The sequence below is a fragment of the Emys orbicularis genome, chromosome 2 (assembly GCF_028017835.1).
Source record: "Emys orbicularis isolate rEmyOrb1 chromosome 2, rEmyOrb1.hap1, whole genome shotgun sequence".
Lineage (NCBI taxonomy): Eukaryota > Metazoa > Chordata > Testudines > Emydidae > Emys > Emys orbicularis.
The window spans coordinates 133,061,823-133,084,277 of record NC_088684.1 but is presented as its reverse complement, the minus strand read 5'-3'; the positions used below and the strand labels follow the sequence as shown (position 1 = coordinate 133,084,277).

The window sequence follows — 22,455 nt, the reverse complement described above, 5'->3', positions numbered from 1 at the left end:
ATTATATCATAATTATGGATATAATGTTAAATAGCATTTATCATCCGTGTGTTGTGAGCATGCGCACACTCACAGATGAAAAATGATGAGGTATGTATTATTATTAAAAGTAACCACTGTATTCTCGCTATTCCATAATATAATAGATCTGTCTTCTTAAAAAAATTGTCATGCTATTTCATTGTAATTTACCTTTCATCTAATTTCATCTCATTATTCTTATTTAAATCACATACACCGCCGTCAGCTATTCCTTTCTCTTTCACAGTGTGCTCTCTTTATCTGCCTATGGACTCTGTTCTCTGTTATCAATTGGCCATGCTGTACATATTCAGTCCTTTTTAATCTTCCTTCATAAATCAGGCCCTACTGATTTATTTTTGTTGCTATTCTCAGAGTTCCTTCACAAAGCTGCCAAGCCATTGAAGTAAATATACAGGGACCAAATCCCCCTTCCACTGAAATCAACGGGAGTTTTACCATTGACTCGAGTGGGACCAGGATTTGCCTCAGTTAAAACAGAGTTGTAACAAATAACAGGCTTGTATTGCAGTACTTTTCTCTTGCCCTTCACAGTCTTGAGCATCTGGTTGACTAAGTGTGGGAGTACAGAGGGTAAATGGCCTTGCCCTACAAGGAGTTGAGCACCCTCAGGTCCTACTGACTGTAAAACGAGCAGAGGACGCTCAGTACTTCTCTGGACAAGTTCAGCATCTTGCAGGTTCTGGCTCTATGAAAGCTGCTAGGTGAGATCTTTCCCTTCCTTGGTTACCTTTAAAAGGACAATAATAAATGGAATCAATCTCAAAGTGTGTTGAAGTTTCTTCAAACCCTGTTAGAGGTGGCTGTTTGTTTATTCCACTTCCAGGATGCTAAAATAACACTGGTCGTATCAATAAACTTCTGTATGGTTAACGTGCTGATCCCTGTTAAATCTGCAACAACTGCCTAAAGGAAATTAAATGCAGTATTTGAGAGGAGGGTGTTCTTGTGGTTAAGACACTGGACTGAGACTCAGGAAATCAGGCTTTAATTTCCAGTACTTCCACAGACTTCCTATTTGAGCTTGAGCAACTCAATTTCTCTGTGCTTTGGTTCCCCATCTGTGAAATTGGGGATAATGATACTTCCTTTGTGTGTCTTGACGGTTTTTAGATGGCAAGTACTTTGGGCAAGGGGCTCTTTCTTACTATTGGTCTGTACAATGCCTACCATTCCAATCACAATTGAGGCCCATAGGTGCTACCATAATACAACTAGATAATAAGAAGTTTCCAGATATTATTTAGGCAGCAAAATGACATGGCAGAAATGATAGAAAATCGAGTATTAACTGAACCCAAACCAGAAGTATTCCTATTGAATTATGGGCTAACATGTAAGTCATTGTCACCTCTTATGGGTTCCAATATGCAAAAATTTCCTTTCTTCTCTCCTGTCAGGAAATGACAACAGTGAAGCCCTTCCTGAGTCTCTCCCATCCGCTCCTGGAACATTGCCTCATTTTATGCAGGAACCAGATGATGCTTACATCATTAAAAGCAACCCCATTGCCTTGCGATGCAAAGCCATGCCCGCTATGCAGATTTTCTTCAAGTGTAATGGTGAATGGGTCCACCAAAATGAGCATGTCTCTGAGGAAAGCATGGATGAAAGTACAGGTAAGACTGGGACTTATGTGTTCATGTGAAAATATCTTAGAATACATTGCTTTTTGGCAAAACACAAAAGGCAGAGGGGAGAAATAGGATGGAGAGAGAGAGAGAGAGAGTGAGATTTAGAGGGGAAGAATAAAGGGCACCTCTTTCAGAAAGTTGAGGACAACAGCGCTTAAAAGATAGAAAGGGAGAGCCATGAATGGAGATAGTGTAGGAAAAGATTAGCCCTGAAATGTATAGCTGTAATTAACTATTCTGGCTGAATAGACACAGAGAAAGGGAGAGAGGAAACATGAGTGGGGCTGCAGGAAGTAATAAGTGTAAAGGGGAATGAAGTTTAATACAGTCAAAGTTTTAAAGAGGAGGTTAGGGGCTTGATCCTGCTGCTTTTCTTGCCGCTGATCTCAACGAGAGCAGGATTAGGCTTCGAAAGAGAATGACTGAGGGGTTTGGAGAGAGCAAGAGTCCCTGGTATTGTAGTTCATGCTACAGGTGTCTTAACTGCAAGTAGGGAAAACCTGTGCATTTACGGAACCCCTTGTCCCTACCCAGCGGGGATGAGCTTGGAAGTCTGTGGCAGTGCTACTAAACTGTATGGCTTGAATGCTTTTTTTCCCCCTCTGTGGGATATTTGGCAGCTAATGAAGTTAAGTGGGAGCATTGCATCTTGTAAAAGTGTGTGTCTGAAAATAGAGAGTGAAGAGAAGGAAGAATGCTGAAAAATGATCAGCAGATTTTATCATGCTACTAGACCATCCTATAGCCCCTCTCATTTAGAGACATCTTGATAAGTATTGCAAACCAATTTAAAGCGGCACCCTCTTGTAATTTCACAATTCTGTTTTCTTTATTACCTTCCTCCTCCTGTTAAATTCCAAGATTGCTAGGCAACTCCATGTCTTGGAAATAGCTGTGTAGATATAACATCCTCTCTGTCGGTACAGTAAATTCCTTTTTGGGGGAAAAATGCCACCATTTAAAAAGAAGTTTCATATCTAAAATGCTGGTGGTGTAAGGCATTCATGTGTAAGTGACAGATTCTGAAGAGATTACACACTAAAGGCTTTTTGTAAATGCTATTCATGAATGAATTTTAATCTTTACAGTTACCTTTTTGAAAAGCATTTAATAGGTATAACCTTTACTTCCAAAGGCATTTCTGAATCAATATAGAAGAAATGTCGTTCCTAAATGTTTTTCTTCCATATGGTTAATGGAAATGTGTCTTGTCCACACTGCAATTATGTTTTCTAAGCCTTGGACTAATAGCAAAATTGATTAAGAGAGAGCAACATAGATTTTTTAAAAATTGCACAGGTAACATTGAGATTTTTGAACTTAGTGGCTCAGGCAATTACAAATTGGATATAGAACCTAAAAATTGCAAGCTTGAATGCAGCCCAGCATTAGAAAATCACCAAAAATTGTTACTATTTGAACATGGATATGGTCAGAATCCTTTTTGTTTGTATTTTCAGAATCCAAAATGCGAGTGAAGGCTGCATACACTGAGCCATAACCATAAATTAAACTTTATTTTGGGACACTTTTGAGACAAATGAAAAAATAATTTATGGGTATTTTATTCTTTTTGTAGGTTTACATCTTATTCTGAGACACTTAATGGCGGGTGGTGGTGGGAATGGATGGAAAGCTCAGCGGCCTTAAATTGAGGGATAGACCTGGTGAAATTTTTTTCAACTACTTGTTTATTGCCATTTTTGTAACTTAGTGTAAACTTTCCAAGAGCACACAAGTCCTGCTGACTTTAATTTTTTTTTACTTCTGCTCTATTTATTGCTGGGTGTTATAATGCAGATGACCAGATCGGATTTCCAGGTGTGCCTCTTTGTTCTGAGATTTGACATTTTATACCTCTAGTAGAAAATGGTACCAGTGGAATCGCCAATTCAAAAGCTAGAAAGGAAGATTCCAATAATTCTGGGAACTATACTTGTGAGATAGTGGGTACATGTGTATTACAAAGGAGTCTATAGGTGTGACGAACACTGGGTAATAATTGCCCAGATGTGTCTCTACAACCCTGCGTGTTCTATCCCTTTGGGCTAAATCAGGTGGTACTGGTACCTCCTTTGTTTACTTCCAGAGGAATCTGTATACAATTTACAATATATGCTAAACTGGAGAATGCATTTATTGCAAGACTTTAGTTCTTGGTATCTCTGCTCAAAGCAGAAGCTGTACTACTTTTGAGGTATATGGAATATTATTATTTATTGTTGTCTAAAGGGACTGCAGATTGTGGCATACTGTCACCGTCTAATAAATACAGTCTGATTTAATATAAGTACACTTTAATCTTGTTGCTAGGTTGAAGATGCAAAAGTCATTTTAGCTTCACTTAATCATTAGATGGGTTTTTTTTAAAAGGTAGTAAGAAATACGGCACCTCTTTTTTTAATTATCCATATTTAAATTACTGCTACAGGTATTCCAGCCTGCAGGCACCTAATCTGCAGAATGGATGGATGTACTCTTAGCTCAGGAAGCCCAGTTGTGCTAGCTGTGGTATTAGGCAATATGAGCTGTGATGTCCCTTTAATCTCAAAGTTTCTTTGCATTTTAATGAGATGCACAAAATGTAAAACTGTATTTCTGTATCTAGATTCTCAATGACAGAAAAATGACTTTAATTCTCCTTGTGTGGTCCACAGTTTCTGAGGCATTCTATAGTCTTCAACAATTGAGTTAACAAAGCATTCACTTCTCAGGACATGTGGCGAAAATGCCGCATGTCTGAAAGCATGTGACAGGTCATGAATGTGATTGCTTGTTCTGATTCCTGATATTTAAACCTGAATAGTATAATGGCTGCTACAGTGATTTGTCCTAGTTCTTATCTGAGTCACTCCTCCAAGGTTTAGACACTAGCAAGACAGTTACTGGCAGGCTGGCATGGCATTTTGGGTACTGGGCAGCCTTCAGTTTTAGAGTGGTATTTGGAATTATGCCAAGAGTGCACCCTCGTCATTCAGAGATAGTCCCTAGAACTTGTGAAAGCAGATCACATTAAATGGAAGTGGGTCCTTCCCTCCCTGCCTTTCTGCTGGCAGTGAGTGTGAAAATTGCTGAAGGGATAAACATAAAGATGATGCCCAAAAGCAGCAAAACACAAAAAACAACAACAACAACAACAAACCCTCCCAAAAACTCTACATTTCTAAAGAGGAAATGTAATAACAAAGCAAGGAATATATCTCTGCATATTCCTCCCAGCAACTCCTAATCAGATGTACACAAGAAGCACTTGGCAGTGGTAGCAAAGGCACAATGCTACTGATGGGTTTTATCTACAACTCATTATTACACTTGTATAAAAAGGTAGGAAGGACAGCTGGTGGTAGGCATTGGGCTTACTTTGGCACAGCAATGAATATTAAATATGATTTCCCAGATTTGGGTATTACAAAGCAGAAATAATAGTCTTAGAATAAGACAAAGGTCTTTATTAATTTGAAGAGTAGAAATAGTATGAAGGAAGGATGGCCATTTGGTTAAGCCTGAGACACAAGAGGACCTGGGTTCCAGCCCAGCTCTGCCATAGCCTCCTTATGTGACCTTAGTCAAGTCACATCATCTCTCTCTGCTTTGGGTCCTGATTTGTAGACTGGAGAGAGTCAAACTTCCTTTACTGCACCCTAAGTCTGTCTTATTTATTTACAAGGTAGGGAGTGTACTATGTGTACAAACAATGCCTAGCACAATAAAGACCCAGTCTTAGGCCATGTCTACACTATGAGCTAAGGGTGGGATTCCCCTGCTCATGTACTTGTACTCATTCTCTCTCATTGAATTAGCATGAGTATGAACAGCAGCATAGCTGTGGTAGCGGGGAGGCATGGCTGAGTACATATCCACTGCGATTGTATGCTGCTGCTAGTGCCACCATGGCTAATTATACTCACACTAGCTTGATGAGTATGTGCATACAAGCAGGGGAATGACGACTAGCTCACAGTGTGAGATGTAGCTTTAGTTGGGGCCTCTAGGTGCGTCTGTAATAAAAAAATTAAATTAAGGCATAACTTCTTTCTGATTTTTTATTTTCACTTGAACGTTCCAGAACGTACCTCAAATTATTTTTAAAATACTTCATCTTTGGGGTTCCCAACAGGATCAGACCTGTGAAGAGTAACTAGAGTTTTCTTTTCTGATAAATAAAAGGATTACAGCAATAACTGCTGTCAGCATTTTTCTCATTTAAACAAATAAAGCTGACAAATGATGAAGTTCTGTGCTGCTGCGTTATGTTTAGTGCATACAGAGCAATTATTCATCTGCTGCCAGCATTAGTCTATCTGCAACTAAACCATCCAACAGCACAGAAAGCTTATTAGCATATCAGTACCACAATCATAATTTTATATTCTGTAAGGCTGTACTGTATAACAAAAGATGACGGTTATAATTTGCACAATAATTTAAAGGGTTGGACTTTCAGTGCTTATTAGAGTTATGCAAGTTATCAGATACAATTCTGCTCGTGTTTATGACATGCTAGCTTTTGTTTGCATGGATTTTGGGCTCTGCCTATGACATTTCCTATGAACAATTTTGCTGGTATCTCTTGAGATGTAGGAGGTAGGTGGATATACCTTCTTGGTACTATTGGGTGAACTGCAGTACGTTCCTCCTGCCACAAATAGGACTACTTTGTCCACGTTTTTCTAAAATAGTTGTAAATAGGATGGTGCTCAGATGAAGAAAAAAGTATTTCTAAGCATTTCCCAAGTATTTTGGATGCCTCTCTTGGGACATCTTAAAAGGGTCTAATTGTTCAGGAAATGCTGAGCACCTGCCTTGTTAAAACCAGGAACTTTTAATGTATCTCTGCTTAGGCACTCAAAAACATTAATCACTTTTGAAAAATTTAGGCTCTAGGTTGGAGATAACATATCTTAACAAAACTTAAGCCATAATTGGCTAAATCCAGAATGATGACTGCTCAAAATTTCATGGTAGTAATAAGGAGTCATTTCCAGGCCCTTACTAGTCACGTTAGAAGGAGAATCTCTGTAAGTTGGTAGCAGTACAGGGACTATGAAACACTTTAAGCAGTTCTGGACGAGTCCAACTCTAACAAGTCGCTGCTGTATATAGCATGGCTTTATCATGTGCAGCATTAGGCAGATATATACATCTGAAAGTCATCTGATATGGCATGGGTGCCCACACTTTGACCAGTTAAGAGCTGCATTGGCAACTTGCCTTGATTCAGGATTGCCCCAATGGAGCCTATTGCAGCTGCCCTCATCTTTAAACCAGAGGTCAACCTACATACGTGGCTGAGCATGCAAGGCTCCATTTCTCTGAGCTGTTCCAATTGAGATGGGGCATTTTCATCACGGGGCGAACAGTCTCTTTGCCACAGTGCTGTGTAACAGAGAGGGGAAGCTGCTGATAGCACTCCCTGGGCTGTGTTTGGTTCATAATCCCTTGCTGTGTTTCCATCATGACAGAAGATACAGCTTTGTTCAGAACTGCAACATCAGTGTGCGTATTTAAACAAAACAAACAAGAAAGATGTTCGCTTGCTTGTTACAGAATGAGCATTTGAGTGACTAATAGGGCTAATGAGACACCTTTATAAAAGGTCACAGGTTTGGCCATGCCATTGAGTAGTGTGACAAAGCAAATAGAGTAAGTGAAAGAAAGTAAAATGTTCTCTAACAGCTGCTGGCAAAGTAGCACAAATTTTGTTTTGCTTTACAGCATTTAAGGCTGATTTGACCTCCCCTCTAGTATTCCTGGTGGGCCTTATCTCTACTGTTTATTGAAGGAACAGGTTGACTTCCTAATGCCTTTCAGAAGTGAAATACCCAGCTGTTAATGATGCCTGAGATTAAGTGGAAGCCAATTTATGGAGTTCAGGTTTAGAAATTCCTTGCTGCTTTATAAACTTCACAGGCATGAAATATTTTGAGATTGAGTTTCCATTCATTTCCAGCCAAGGGGAAATAAGTATCTCAGGATGGCACAGGAGGGGAGAGAGAAAAAAGTGGCAGGAATGAATGTGCTCCATTTTCAAATTAATGCTTTTATGACCAGCTATCTTTCAAATTATTTGTGATGCCTTTTTACTGGGTTTGGATTATATCTCCACTCCCCCAGATTGTCCTACAGTGAGTGTCAAAGATGTGGCTAACAGCCACAGCCTATCAGTCTAGGGAGGGAAGGATGCATGGACCCTGACTCGCCTCTCAGTCTTGTGTAGGAAAAGCGAACCTCCCAATTCCACTGCTAGTGTAAAGGAGAGGAGAAACAGGGCCACACTTTGTAGTGTAACGTTATTTCCCCCTCTCTGATTTGTGGCTATCCTTAGCATATCATTTTACCCTGGAGGTGAGATGGTGTCTTTCTTGAACCAAGCTGGAAATATCTGGGGTCCCCTGAAATGCCCTTTGCAAACAGCAGAAAGGATGCAGCTGACGGTGGTGCTCTGTTCTGAAAGAGAATGTTAGACAAGATGACACAAAGCAATCTCTGGCCATAGCGACAATAAGATGAAAGCAATCACATTTAAAGGGCATTTGTAGGGGAGTGGACACAACCACAGAATCTACTTCTGTGAAGTGTAACTATACCATGAAAACAGTTTTCCCGATGGACTCGGTATTAGAGCTGGTTTAAAAAAAAAAAAAGGAAATGTTTAGATTTCAACAAGATTTTTAATGGAAAAGTGTTGATGAATCATCTAGTCTTATTTCATTTTGATTAGGTAAAAACATTTAGTTTAATTACATTGTAAGTCAAAATAAAATTAAACTAAAAGTATAATATATACATTACAATATTAATGTTAATTTAATTTCAACATTATTGAAACAAATATTTTGATATTTCCAAATTGAAATGGTTCAGAATTTCCAATCTGTGAAAAAATTTGAAATATTGGCATCATTCCAAATTGGAACAAAAACAAATTTTAAAATGTCATGATTTCCTATAGGTCAGAAATTCAGTTTTCTAACCAACTCTGCTGACTACCTCCTCCATTCTCTTGCAGTAGCTCAGTAGAAGTGGATTATGGGATTTTTTTCCTATGGCATTTGGCAGCTTTGCTGGCTGCATGGTTTTTCATTTGCTTTCATCATCAGTCCAATTGTTCTGTGCTTTTGTGGAACTGAAAATATGAGGATACCACTGTTGCTATATAGTGTGTGTGTGTGTGTGTGTGTTAGTTCTGATGAGAAATATCACCTTTCTTGTTTGTCCCCTGGAACTCTATGAGCTCCTGAAACCCACAGAAGAATCACCATAATGAATTGTCTCTCCACTACTGCCGCCTCTTCTTCCCAGTCCCATTTTGCTAGAACCAGAGTTAAAACCTCCTGAGACTTCAAAGGAGACCATCTCCACTCTCACGCACAGTGTTTCTTACATTAAGTAAAACAGCTGTACCAGCAGCATGTATCAGAAATGGCAGGTCTCGCTAAGTATGTCCCATACATGCTCTCAAGCCTGATGTCCAGCATCTCTGGGTTGAAGGAAGCTCCTGCTGAATATCTCCCATGCCCAGCAGATTATGAATGCTAGACTATAGCAATTAGAGAGAGAACAGTTAGCTCTCTTCCTGTTTATTCTTAATTCGGCAATCCTTTCTCCTGGTCACTGTCTCACTCTTTTCTCACTTCTTTCTGAGTTATTTGCATCTTTCTGGTAATGAAAATGAGCCTCCTATAATACTGTAAAAGTTGAAAATGAACCTGTTTGCTCATGCTTCTCCTAGAACTAGTGCAACTTGGAGGAAATATTTGTAAACTTTTGTCTGATGTATTATCAGCACAGATTATTCACCCCCAAAATCACTGGGAATTGTATGCCCAAATACAGAACCAGTGCTAGAATTTTCATCTGGGTAAAATGTATGGTCTGCATTACAACTTGTGTCCGGTACACCTTGCTCTTCATTAGCTCACATAACAATATGGAAGATCCCTGTTTGCCTTAAAATAATTTATGCTGTTTGCTCCCACAATAAGATATGTTCTTCCAACTCTAGAATACTAGGATCAATGCATTTAATGTTCATTATAATTATTATGGGCTAGGAGATTCAAGAAGGACTAATCCCTTAAGAACTGTCTAAGGACAGACAGATAAGTGGGCATAGGTTAGGGAAAGGGGAATAACAAATTGAGACTCGTTTTAATATATACATCCGCTAGATTTACCCTAGTTAGCACAGCACCAATGGGCCTTTAAGAGGGACTTAAATGTAGGACCGCAGATGAACTCAGGGAGGTTGTACCATGCACAGGGGCCTGTGGAAAGAGTCTGAATAAAACAAACAAGATGCTTGTCTGAATGGTATGAACACCATCGTCTGTGATAATTGTAAAGAAAGACAATGCTTTAAAATGGTGGCTGGTTTACTTAACCCATCAATACAAGAAAGACTGGTCAGCTGGCAGGGCATTCTCCACCAGGACCTCAGACCTCGGGAACTCACTTCTCCCCAGGACTGCAGCAGCCAGACTTAGACAGACACCCTGGTGCACAGTGCAAGGCTCATATTTTCTCCCTTCCTCATGAGTGTGGGTGGGTTGTAACTTCGGCAGGGATTCAGTGGGGCAGTCAATCAGTTCTTGTCACACTTACGGTGTTTAATTTGACCGGGCGTTAATTGACTGGCCTGTCAGTGTATTTTCAGTAGGTTGTCAAGAGGGCTGGATGGGGATGCACTTTTATTGTAGTTTATAAACAAATCCAATCAGTAAATAAAAACATTTGGAAAGCAAAAGCAGAAAAGAAAAGATTTTTAAGGCAGATATTACATTATTCCAAAGCCCAAACTCGGTCGATAATTCTTCCGACTTGTGCATTCTGACCTACTCAGCTGTTCGGATTTAATTAGCAGTAATATGTTATTGTCAAACTAATTAAAGCTTTGCCTTGATTAAAAATGGAATTGGTTAATTAAAGAGAAAAGGTTTGGCCAACCTTAGCTTTATGCCTGAGTAAGATGTCCTGTATCAGCTAATTTTCTGTATCTTTCCTATTCAGGCTTGAAGGTTCGAGAGGTGTTCATCAACGTGACAAGGCAGCAGGTGGAGGATTTTCATGGGCCAGAAGATTACTGGTGTCAGTGTGTTGCATGGAGCCATTTAGGGACCTCAAAAAGCAGGAAGGCATCAGTCCGCATAGCCTGTAAGTGGAATCAGTGTGTGCTATTCAAGCTTTTGCTGTTATGCTAGGGTTAAAGGTAACCGGGCACTAGGAAAGTATTGTCATTGCTAGCGCTCCCTGTGAAATACTACAGGAGCGTCAGAGAAAACACACCATATTTGTTCTGATGCTGCCTTGTCGGAGCTCCTTTTTATTTTAATGTTGGTTGATGATTTTCTTTGAAGTGTATTCAGCAAGTCTGTTTCTCTTAGAGATTCTGCTTGGATTGCATGCACACAGGTGCAATGCAAAAAGAAATGTTAATGCAAATTGAAAACCTGCTGGAATGTGCCCTATTGCTCTGTGCTGATGACAAGGGTCTAAAGACATCTGCAGAAGCATTCAACAATGTATGTCTGCTACATTTTTCAGAAAAATATGCAAGAATACATTAGAGGCTTTTGTGTTCTGCTATTCTAAATCTGCTTTTGAATATTGAAACACATCATTGATTGTGTGGGCTGATGTCGGGGAAGCAGGATGAGAACAGGAAAATGGGGTGATTTTTTTTTAATTACACAGTCAGCAGAAAACAAATGAGAAGAAAAATCTACAAAGAAAAGGGGTAAAAACATCCCTATTAGACCTGAGACTAGGGTACAGCCTGCCAGACATTTTAGAGTCCCTGGAAAGAAGAGATTGTTCCTTATGGGAACAAGCATATCATTTACAATAAAAAATAAATAAAAAGAGCCCTTGTTTTTAAGACCTTAAAAGAGCCATTGAAGAAAAGGTCAGGTAAATCTAACTAAGGGTATGTCTACACTACGAGAGTAGTTCGATTTTACTTAAATCGAATATGTGGAATCGATATTACAAAGTCGAACGTGTGTGTCCACACTAAGGACAATAATTCGACTTTGTGAGTCCACACTAACGGGGAAAGCGTCGACATTGGAAGCGGTGCACTGTGGGCAGCTATCCCACAGTTCCCGCAGTCCCCGCTGCCCATTGGAATTCTGGGTCGAGCCGCCAATGCCTTCTGGGTAAAAAAATGTGTCGAGGGTGGTTTTGGGTAACTGTCGTCATCCAACCATCACTCCCGCCCTCCCTCCCTGAAAGCGCCGGCGGGCAATCAGTTCGCGCACTTTTCTGGTGAGTGACAGCGCGGACGCCACAGCACTGCGAGCATGGAGCCCGCTGCGACCATCGCTGCAGTTATGGCCGTTGTCAACACCTCGCACCTTATCATCCACCTTTTCCAGAGGCAGATGCTGAGAAATCGGGCGAGGAGGCTACGGCAGCGCGGTGAGGACATGAAGTCTGAGAGTGGCACAGACCTGTCATGCCGTGGACATCATGGTGGCAATGGGTCATGTTGATGCTGTGGAACGGCGATTCTGGGCCTGGGTAACAAGCACTGACTGGTGGGACCGCATAGTGCTGCAGGTCTGGGATGAATCACAGTGGCTGCGAAACTTTCGCATGCGGAAGGGAACTTTCCTGGAACTTTGTGAGTTGCTGTCCCCTGCCCTGAAGCGCAAGGACACCTGGATGCGAGCAGCCCTGAGTGTCCAGAAGCGAGTGGCCATAGCCCTCTGGAAGCTTGCAACGCCAGACAGCTACCGGTCAGTCGCGAACCACTTTGGCGTGGGCAAATCTACCGTGGGGGTTGCTGTGATGCAAGTAGCCAATGCAATCGTTGAGCTACTGCTGTCAAAGGTAGTGACCCTGGGAAACGTGCAGGTGATCATAGATGGCTTCGCCGCGATGGGATTCCCAAACTGCGGTGGGGCTATAGATGGAACTCACATCCCTATCCTGGGACCGGACCACCAGGCCAGCCAGTACATTAACCGAAAGGGCTACTTTTCAATGGTGCTGCAAGCACTGGTGGACCATAGGGGATGTTTTACCAACATCAACGTCGGATGGCCGGGCAAGGTTCATGACGCTCGTGTTTTTAGGAACTCTGGTCTGTTTAGACGGCTGCCGGAAGGTATTTACTTCCCGGACCACAAAATAACTCTTGGGGATGTGGAGATGCCTATAGTCATCCTCGGGGACCCAGCCTACCCGCTAATGCCCTGGCTCATGAAGCCCTATACAGGCGCCCTGGACACTGAAAAAGAACTCTTCAACTACAGGCTGAGCAAGTGCAGAATGGTGGTGGAGTGTGCTTTTGGACGTCTCAAGGGGAGATGGAGACGCTTACTGACTCGCTCGGATCCCAGCGAAACCAATATCCCCATTGTTATTGCAGCTTGCTGTGTGCTCCACAATCTCTGTGAGAGCAAGGGGGAGACCTTTATGGCGGGGTGGGAGGTTGAGGCAAATAGCCTGGCTGCTGATTATGCCCAGCCAGACAGCCGTGCGATTAGAAGAGCCCAGCGGGACGCGCTGTGCATCCGGGAGGCTTTGAAAGCTAGGTTCCACAGTGAGCAGGGTAACCTGTGACTATTAAGTTTGTTTACAGAGAAGCTGAACCTGCCCACGTTTCCTTACCCAGTGAATGTTCACTATTCTCTCCAGTCACATACCCCGTTCACCCCGTTCCCCCCCTTCCAACACACGTTTAAAAATAAAATCACTGGAAATTTGTTAATGAACACAGTTTTCTTTATTACTGTTTTCGCGGTAAAGTGTTGAAACTGGGACGCAGACTGTGGTGGGGAGCGGGTGTACTGATGGAAAGGACGCTTCTAAACTCGAGGGATGACAGGCTCCTGCTCCTAGAGTGGTCCGCAGTGGTGGACTGGTTGTTTCAACGGACCCTGCCACCCCTCCTGTTCGGGACTCTGTGTGTGGGGGCTATGTGACTTTGTGGCAGTGGGAGGACGGTTACAGATCCCCTGCTGCGTGGCTCTGTGATCCAGGTTAAGGACCGCTGCATAAGATCTCTAACCGCCCTCCCCCGCCACAAAGTCACATAGCCGCCCCCCCCCCCCCACAGAACATGAAAACCACCTCCCAGACTGACCAGGGTGCCTAGTGACTGCAATGTGTGTGTGACCTGCTGCTGAACCTGCCCCCGCGTCTGTACCCTGGTAAAGGTGACTGTCCTGTCCAATTACCAACCCCCTTCCCCCCCTTCAAACAGACTCTCCTCTAAAAGAACATGATGGAAACAGTAATTAACAGAAACATATTTTTTATTAGCAACTACACACTTAGGGGATGAAACTGGGACGGGGGCTTGGGTGAGGCGGGAAGGAAAGGACTTATCAAATTTTGGGGAATGACAGCCTTCTGGTACTTGAGCGGTCTGCAGGGGTGGAGTGAGAGTTTTCACGGACTCTGCCGCCCCTCCTTCTTGGGACTTTGGGTGAGGGGGGTATGGGACTTTGTGGCAGGGGAGGGCGGTTACAGATAGACTGCAGCGGGGCTCTGTCCTCCTGCCTCCGGTCCTGCAGAACATCCACAAGGCACCGGAGCGTGTCCGTTTGCTCCCTCATTAGTCCAAGCAGCGTTTGAGTCGCCTGCTGGTCTTCCTGCCACCACCTCTCCTCCCATTCAATGTGTGATCGATGGATTTGGGACATGTTCTCCCTCCACTGGGTCTGCTGGGCTGCCTCGGCTCGGGAGCAGCCCATAAGTTCCGAGAACATGTTGTCCCATGTCCTTTTCTTTCTACGCCTAATCTGTGCTAGCCTCTGGGAGTATGATGCCAGGGTAGGTCGGGAGACAGTCGCAGCTGTGGGATGGGAAAAAGGGAGTGAATTCCTCGGAAAGATAAATTTAGTTGTGAACAAAGAACATAGTCTTTCTCTGTGAACAAGACCATGCACAGCACCTATCACATGCGCACTCAGGACAAGGTCGAATTTTCGGCCTTCGCATTCAGTGCCTGGGGTCTTGCTGTGCAGATCTGACAAGCGGGGCAGGACAGAGGAATTTGGGTAGCAGGCTGACATGGTAAGCCGTAGACTTGTGGCTGCTTAAAACTTTAATAATAGCACTGGCCTCCTTTCACGTTCAAAGCAATGCTCCTAGCGTTGGCCAGTTCCTGCTGCCAGCAATCCGGCAAGCATGAACTCTGCCCCTGTCCCACCCCCTCGCGGCTGTCCCAGGGAAAGATCCCTGTATGCTGCCCCTCTCCTGCCTTCACCGCGTGGCTGTAAACCGCCGGTTACAGTTCTGTAAAGGAACAGGCAAGCAGTCCCAATACTAACATTCCCCTACCTAATTCAAAGCAGGTCACCATGAGCGACATCACTCTGACGAGGATTTCAGAGACCGAGAAAGAACGGATGCTTCGTGAAAGCCTGCAAAGACCAGGGCCGTATGCCGCCATGCTCTGCAAGGCAATGATCCCGGAGTACTTGCTGATAGCCTGGCGCGGAAACGTTTCCTACTACGGAGGACACAATCAGGCCGCTCTCCCAAGGAACCTCATGCAAAGGCTTTCCAATTACCTCCAGGAGAGCTTCATGGAGATGTCCCATGAGGATTTCAAGGACTAAACAGTAGAGCACCTAGGGCAAACCAATCATGATAAACCGGACATTGTTAGATTTTTTTGCAGTAGTTGCACTGCCAAGGACTGAAACGTTAAGTGCCTAGGGCAAACGAATCATGAAAAACACACTGTTAATATTAATGTTCTGTTCAAAATAAATGTTTACATGTTTAAAACACTTACCGACTGATCCTTCCCCTGATTCTGGGTCCGGGTTAACGCCTGGGGACGGTTGGTAGGGGATCTCTGTGAGGGTGATGAAGAGATCCTGGCTGTCGGGGAAATCAGCGTTGTAAGCGCTGTCGACTGCCTCATCCTCCTCATCTCCTTCCTCATCTTCCCCGTCCGCTAACATCTCCGAGGAACCGGCCGTCGACAATATCCCATCCTCAGAGTCCACGGTCACTGGTGGGGTAGTGGTGGCGGCCGCACCTAGGATGGAATGCAGTGCCTCGTAGAAATGGCATGTCTGGGGCTGGGATCCGGAGCGTCCGTTTGCCTCTTTGGTCTTCTGGTAGCCTTGTCTCAGCTCCTTGATTTTCACGCGGCACTGCGTTGCATTCCGGCTGTATCCTCTCTCTGTCATGGCTTTTGAGATCTTCTCGTAGATCTTTGCGTTCCGTCTTTTCGATCGCAGCTCCGAAAGCACGGACTCATCGCCCCACACAGCGATCAGATCCAAGACTTCCCGATCAGTCCATGCTGGGGCCCTCTTTCTATTCTGAGATTGCATGGCCATCTCTGCTGGAGAGCTCTGCATCGTTGCTAGTGCTGCTGAGCTCGCCACAATGTCCAAACAGGAAATGAGATTCAAACTGCCCAGACAGGAAAAGGAATTCAAATTTTCCCGGGGCTTTTCCTGTGTGGCTGGTCAGAGCATCCGAGCTCGGACTGCTGTCCAGAGCGTCAACAGAGTGGTGCACTGTGGGATAGCTCCCGGAGCTATTACCGTCGATTTCCATCCACACCTAGCCTAATTCGACATGGCCATGTCGAATTTAGCGCTACTCCCCTCGTTGGGGAGGAGTACAGAAGTCGAATTTAAGTGACCTCTATGTCGAACTAAATAGCTTCGTTGTGTGGACGGGTGCAGAGTTAATTCGATTTAACGCTGCTAAATTCGACATAACCTCCTAGTGTAGACCAGGCCTAAGAGTTCATCTCACTTGTGAACTGGGCTAATATTCCACTTCCTGGGTACTTTTATAGAGACTTGAGAATAACTTCCTCTTTCTTCATGTGGCAAGGGGAAGTTGTTCCTTATTTTGCTGTTTTCACATTTTGCCATTGGCTTGGAAAACCAGCAGCTGTTGCTCCTAAGGTCATGCCATCTACTGTACTTAAAAAAATATAGTGACAAGCACAACATCTGCTTCCCAAATTGGAGGACATTGTGAAGAGGATCAAAACTTCTTGTATTATAATATAAACAACAGTAATCTACTTAAGCAGCTATACTGTAAATTAATGCCAGGGTTGTGAATCTGGCTAACTTGCCAAGGCTAGCTGAATTCTGTGTTCTAGATGTGTATAACATATTATCTCTGGTCAAAAATTTTTGCTCTGCTTGTCAAAATTTTAAATACAGTAGAACCTCAGAGTTATGAATACCAGAGTTATGAGCTGACCAGTCAACCACACACCTGATTTGGAACTGGAAGTACACAATTAGGCAGCAGCAGCAGACCAAAAAAAAAGGAAATACAGTACAGTACTGTGTTAAATGTAAACTACTAAAAATAAATGGAAAGTTTAAAAAAAAAAAAGAGAGATTTGATAAGGAAACATTTTCTGTGCTTGTTTCATTTAAATTAAGATGGTTAAAAGCAGCATTTTTCTTCTGCATAGTAAAGTTTCAAAGCTGTATTAAGGCAGTGTTCAGTTGTAAACTTTTGAAAGACCAACCATAATGAGGTGTTCACAACTCTGAGGTTCTACTGTACTTCCAGTATTTTTCATGAAAAACTTTAACTGTTTTCTGACCTGCTGTATTAGTCTGTATAGTTTATGCTCTGCTGTTTAAACTATTTCCAAAACATGCCATATATGTCAGTTTCTTGCCCAAAGGTGGGTTTGAAAGGCACTCCAATGTGCAGAGAAGCAAAGTAAAGAATGAATTTAGAATATATTTCTTTTCAGGCTATGCTGGTGACGTTGCATTGAAGGTTAAATTCATCCCAGATTCATTCCTAGTATTACTCCACTAAAGTCAGTGTAGTTATTGTAGTCACCACTGAAAAATCACTATTTTCCAAGTTAGCACACACATTGCCATTATTTCTTGTAACATGTATAGCGAAAGGCTGTGGTTTTGCAGATACAGCTCATCTGGTCTGACAAATGTTAATTTCCTTTAATGGCAGTCACTGTACCGTAGATTAGAGATGAATTGTCCTAACCGCCCAAACAGTATCGAAGAAACATAGCTACCAGGCAGGTTGCACAATGCCCGTATTTGTAAAATACTGGGGAGAAGGGGCAGTAGTTTTCCTCAGGCTGGGGAGCTATTTCTGTCTCAGCCCATCTCTGCTCCTCATATCAGAATTGCTACACTGCAGTGTTATCACTCACAATCAACAGATCATTATCTCGATGCAGGAGAAACTAGGAAACACAATAAACAGCATTATGGCAAGGAGAAACATTAAAATCCAATGGCCAAAAGGACAGTACCCGAATAGGAGTGTTATAATACAGAGTGTTGTATGACTGGAGGTACTCAAAGCTTCATCTGGTTTTCACTTTACAATTACATCTGGTGCATTTTTCTCATGGAGGGGTCTGAGCTGTGTTTTTGCAGCATTGCTGTTAGTTGAGGATTCAGGAATATACTTTCTCTAACTCTCTTGTGGTCCCAGTTTATCTTTTACTTTTAAATCACTAATTCTGGTTATTAGACAAATACCTTACATTGTTAATTAATAAGTAAGTAAAAAGGTCTGTAAAAGAAGGAAACAATTGCTCAGCTTTGATTTGCACTTATTATGTTAGGATTCTTGTAGGGGACTGGGAGTGAGAACTGCTGGATTCTGTTTCCAGCTTAGTCTTTGACTCACTGGGTGACTTTAGACAAACTACTTCTCCTTTCCATGCTTTCAGCTTACCCATCTGTAAAATGGGTACAATATTCCTCTGATCCAAGGACCATAAATGCTCTGCAGAATTAAGTAAGAATCATAAACTCAAATGACTATGAACACATTGAAATTTTGCCTTTACTGTGTATTTCCTTTTTGGCCCAGATGAAGATTGTTTTGGAGTTTGCTTCTACAATTATGCTTCTTTGGCAGGACCAATTTAAATAAAACAGTTGGGCAAACTAACAGGACAACATACCAACCCCCTGATTTTTATAAGTGACTGATTTTTCATTGGCTGATTTAGTTTGAATGTGTAAATTCAATTTTTATTTCACTGCATTAACTGTCATAACATTCAATGAGCTGATAATTCCCCAGTATTGCTGAGCTGCAAAAGACTATTATTCTGAATTGAATTTTTATTGACTTTTCTCTGTGCTATGATTTTTTTTTTCTCCCCTAACGTGGCAGAGTGAAAAGAGAACGAGGAATGAACTGAAACAAGTGGATTGGTTTAGCTGTCTGGTTTTTTATATACATCATGTCAATCACTGTGGAATCTGATCATCTGCATAATACATACCTACCTCTCATAAGTAATTTAAGATATTTTACAAATTTGGCAAGCATTCCGGACCATGTTCTTCCCCATTTCTGTGTCCTGTAACATACTGACCACAGGAGAGCTGTGCACCTGAGAATGGTATTGCTTCATTCACCATTCCCTTTTCTTGCACTAGTGTTTTTGTGGGGGGTGGGATGGACAGCACAAAAACACTTCCAGAAATTAGAGCATCAAAGATGGTGGGACCTTGAGCACAGTTCAGACGAGCAAAATGAATAGTCTCTGAATAGGATTCTGTAAGATCCCACCATGTGTTTTCAGGAGCTCACTTTGTCATGGACCTGTGTCAGGCTGTCTCTGATGAACAACCCAGTTGCTTAACTTGGAGCATGGATTTTTGACTCAGGAAATATCCCCTAGGGGACCACAGATGAGAACGTGCAGATCTAATTTGTGATAGTGCAGAGAGCACTAGTATTTCATTTCAGACCTGGATCACAGTATTTGTTGTTACACCAGTTCAGGTGGCCTTCTGTTTCACTCAGAACCTGTGATTCTGAATCGTAAGTTTAAAGCAATATTGCAATTTATAGTTTTCTGAAATAGCAGGTAGCTATTTTTGTAGAGCAATTTGGAAGGCAGAGAAACAAAAAGCCCCTTGTGGACACAGTTGTATTCTAAGTATTAATGAATAACTCTCTAAATAGGTAACCAATACTTATTTACAGTGCCCTACGTGGGGAAAAAAAACATTAAAAGGGAATCATAAATGTGATATTTGCATCTTTTTCCAGTGAGTCGCTGACTTGCTAAAAATAAATCTTAATGTATTTATAAAATGTATAAAAGTGTAACTGATTCAGGGCCTCTGCTACTTAAGGGGGACGTATTTCATGAAGTTGTAAGCACTGGAGAAAATTAAATCAATAAATCCACATTGTGGAATTTGAGGCACTCTGTTTAAAGAAAACGACTTTGTCTAACGGAAACATCCTCACTTGGAGTACATGCTGTAAATAACCTTCCTTCTGGTTAGTCTCTCATGTGCTTGCACGGCTGCAAGGAATGTGTCGTCTATTACCGGGCAAATCCAGACTCTGGCACAGGGATCCCCATGGGTAAGGGGTTTCTTTCCCAAGGCTGAACATCAGTGGTGGAACTGCTTGGGGAGGCTGCTCCAGTCTAATCGAGTATCCTCTGCAGTGCTAGCCTGGGAGAGGTGGGGAAGGAGGACTAGAGGATTTGTGTAATAGGAGATTTATCTGTCACCTGGGAGTCTCCTTGGGGAAGAAGTGGAAAGCTTTCCCAAGGGTGTGGAGAAGTGATGGAGGCAACTCTACCCTAAGAGGGTAGCCAGTAGCCCTACCATCACCTTGAGTGGAGAAATTTTTCCAACAGTGAATGCGCTGGCCACGTCGGCCTTTCCTCCAGTCAAACCTAAAGCATGACCATCGGAGGAGTCCCCACATATGTGGGCTCTGTGCCAGTGGTGTGCACCCTTCCATGCGTCCCACCTGCAGACCTTCCTTTTGCACGGTAGAGCTTTGCAGTTCCTCTTTGCATTTGTAGAAGTAAGATCAGGATTTGCCTTTGTGGAATTATATCCCAATATCAAGGAGGACCAAAGGAGTATTGAATAAAATGGTTATTAAAACACACACATGGGGATATAAAAATGGGGTGCAGAGGTACAGCACCATTTAAGCAATCAAAATATGATGTAAGTGGGACTTAAGTGAATCTTAGACCTTGTGCTGGCCCCACTGTACGGGGTGAATTTCATCCATTATGACTATCCTAATTTGCACTTTGGGGGAATCCTTCTGGGCAAGCCTCAAGTTGCTTTTCTTTCCTTGTCATTCATATTTGGTTGGTTGTTGGAGGGAGGCTGTGTGGGTGTTTCTTTGTGCATTTGGTACTGGATGGGTTACTTGTGTACCTTCTTTCCTGTCCACCCTCTTCCACTCTTTTCCTGGTGGGTCCCAATGCTCGAGCATAGCTATAGCCAGATTTAAAAATCCCCAATGTCTTAAAATAGTTTTTAAAAACCTGCCAGTCCCCATAGAGTACCATTATTCTTCCTTCAGCCCTTTATTAACACTGTTTAAAGTTCTAACCCACTAAGTTGTTGACCAGACAGTATGTAATGGTGTCTATCTTGGAAGATATGGGCATGTTGTCTAGTGCTGGGGGAAATTGTATAACTTGCTGCAGTGTCTGCACAGATTTCATATTGCTAGTTACGGTTCTGTGCCTCCTTTTCAATTGTGTATTTATTGCCAAGTGTCCAAAGAACCTTTGGACACTATGTTTTATAAGTAAACATTTTTGCATTAACAAATCCAGTCAGACATGAGGATAGTTAATGATGGAAGTTTTAATGAATCATATCGCCACAAAATACAGATCAGCTTCATTTGTTTTATTTTAAAATAATATCCTTTGACTTATTAGTATTGACTGGAAAAAACTGTTTTTAAAGTTGTGTTTCAGTGTCACTACAAAGCATTCCTGGAGATTATTCTTCACCTTTTGAAAGCCAGAATGGTTTAGGGGGGATGCGTACAAGGTGGGAGGGAGGAAGTTCTGGGTTCTAATCCTGATTCACTTGTGTGGCCTTGGACAAATCACTACTTTTGGTCTCTGTTTCCCCATGTGTAAAATGGGGATAAAAATATTTATATACCCACCTTCCAGAGAGGGATATTCGTCAATGTTTGTCAAGTGCTTTGAACATATATAGTGGTAGAAAATTACTAAGCCTTATTGTTAGTATCTTCCACAACATCTATATAAAATAAACTGCATGAAGAATGGCTTTTGGAAAACCTCACATCCCAGCAGCTGAGCTTGAAACTAGTTCAAGTAAACTGCATTGGTGATGTAACAACTGCATTCACCTCTTTTCAGATTTACGGAAAAACTTTGAGCAAGACCCACAAGGAAAGGAGGTTCCTATTGAAGGGATGATTGTTCTGCACTGTCGGCCACCAGAGGGAGTACCTGCAGCTGAGGTGAGAGAGGAGACACTGGTTTTGACATCACTGTTATTAGCTAGTCTCTTTTGGACTGGATATATTTGAAGGGGAAGTGGGGAAGTATCAACTAAAGCCTGTTCCAGGTGTTTGTAAAAATCCAGTGCCATTACAATATTCTACTCTAGGGCCTCTTGACATGTTGTTAAAGCCAGTTCCAATTCAACTTTTTATTGTCAATGAAGTTGTGCCTAAGGAGTAGAGTAACGGGGAGGTGAAGGCACAGATATCCATAGAACTGGCCTTTTCACCCGTGAGAAATCGAGGATAACTGGATTTAAATATTTGGTTTAGAGACTAAATATGTGAGACTGCACGACAGTGAGGCACCAATCTGCTCTTACCTGTCAAATGCAGAGAAATAGATGGTAGCCTCTGCTTTGAAATGGTGAAAGGTGAGTATAAAGAACGGATGGAATAATAACGGCGATACTTTGCACTTCTAGCATCCTCGGTGTTCAAAGCACGGCGCAAACACTGATGTGGCTGGACACTCCACTATGTCCAGTAGTGCAGCAGGGTAAAACGG

The 22,455-nt window shown here is 42.4% G+C and overlaps 1 protein-coding gene across 1 annotated transcript in view; it reads left to right on the top strand.

Moving 5' to 3' along the window:
* Positions 1–1,399: 1,399 nt before the first annotated feature.
* The window catches only part of UNC5D (unc-5 netrin receptor D), a 159,709-nt gene continuing 138,653 nt past the window's right edge, over positions 1,400–22,455 (top strand). The window contains exons 1-3 of the mRNA XM_065398784.1: positions 1,400–1,661; positions 10,686–10,829; positions 21,802–21,905. Coding sequence (XP_065254856.1) covers positions 1,508–1,661; positions 10,686–10,829; positions 21,802–21,905 — 402 coding nt within the window. The 5' untranslated portion in view covers positions 1,400–1,507. The remainder of the gene's footprint in view (positions 1,662–10,685; positions 10,830–21,801; positions 21,906–22,455) is intronic.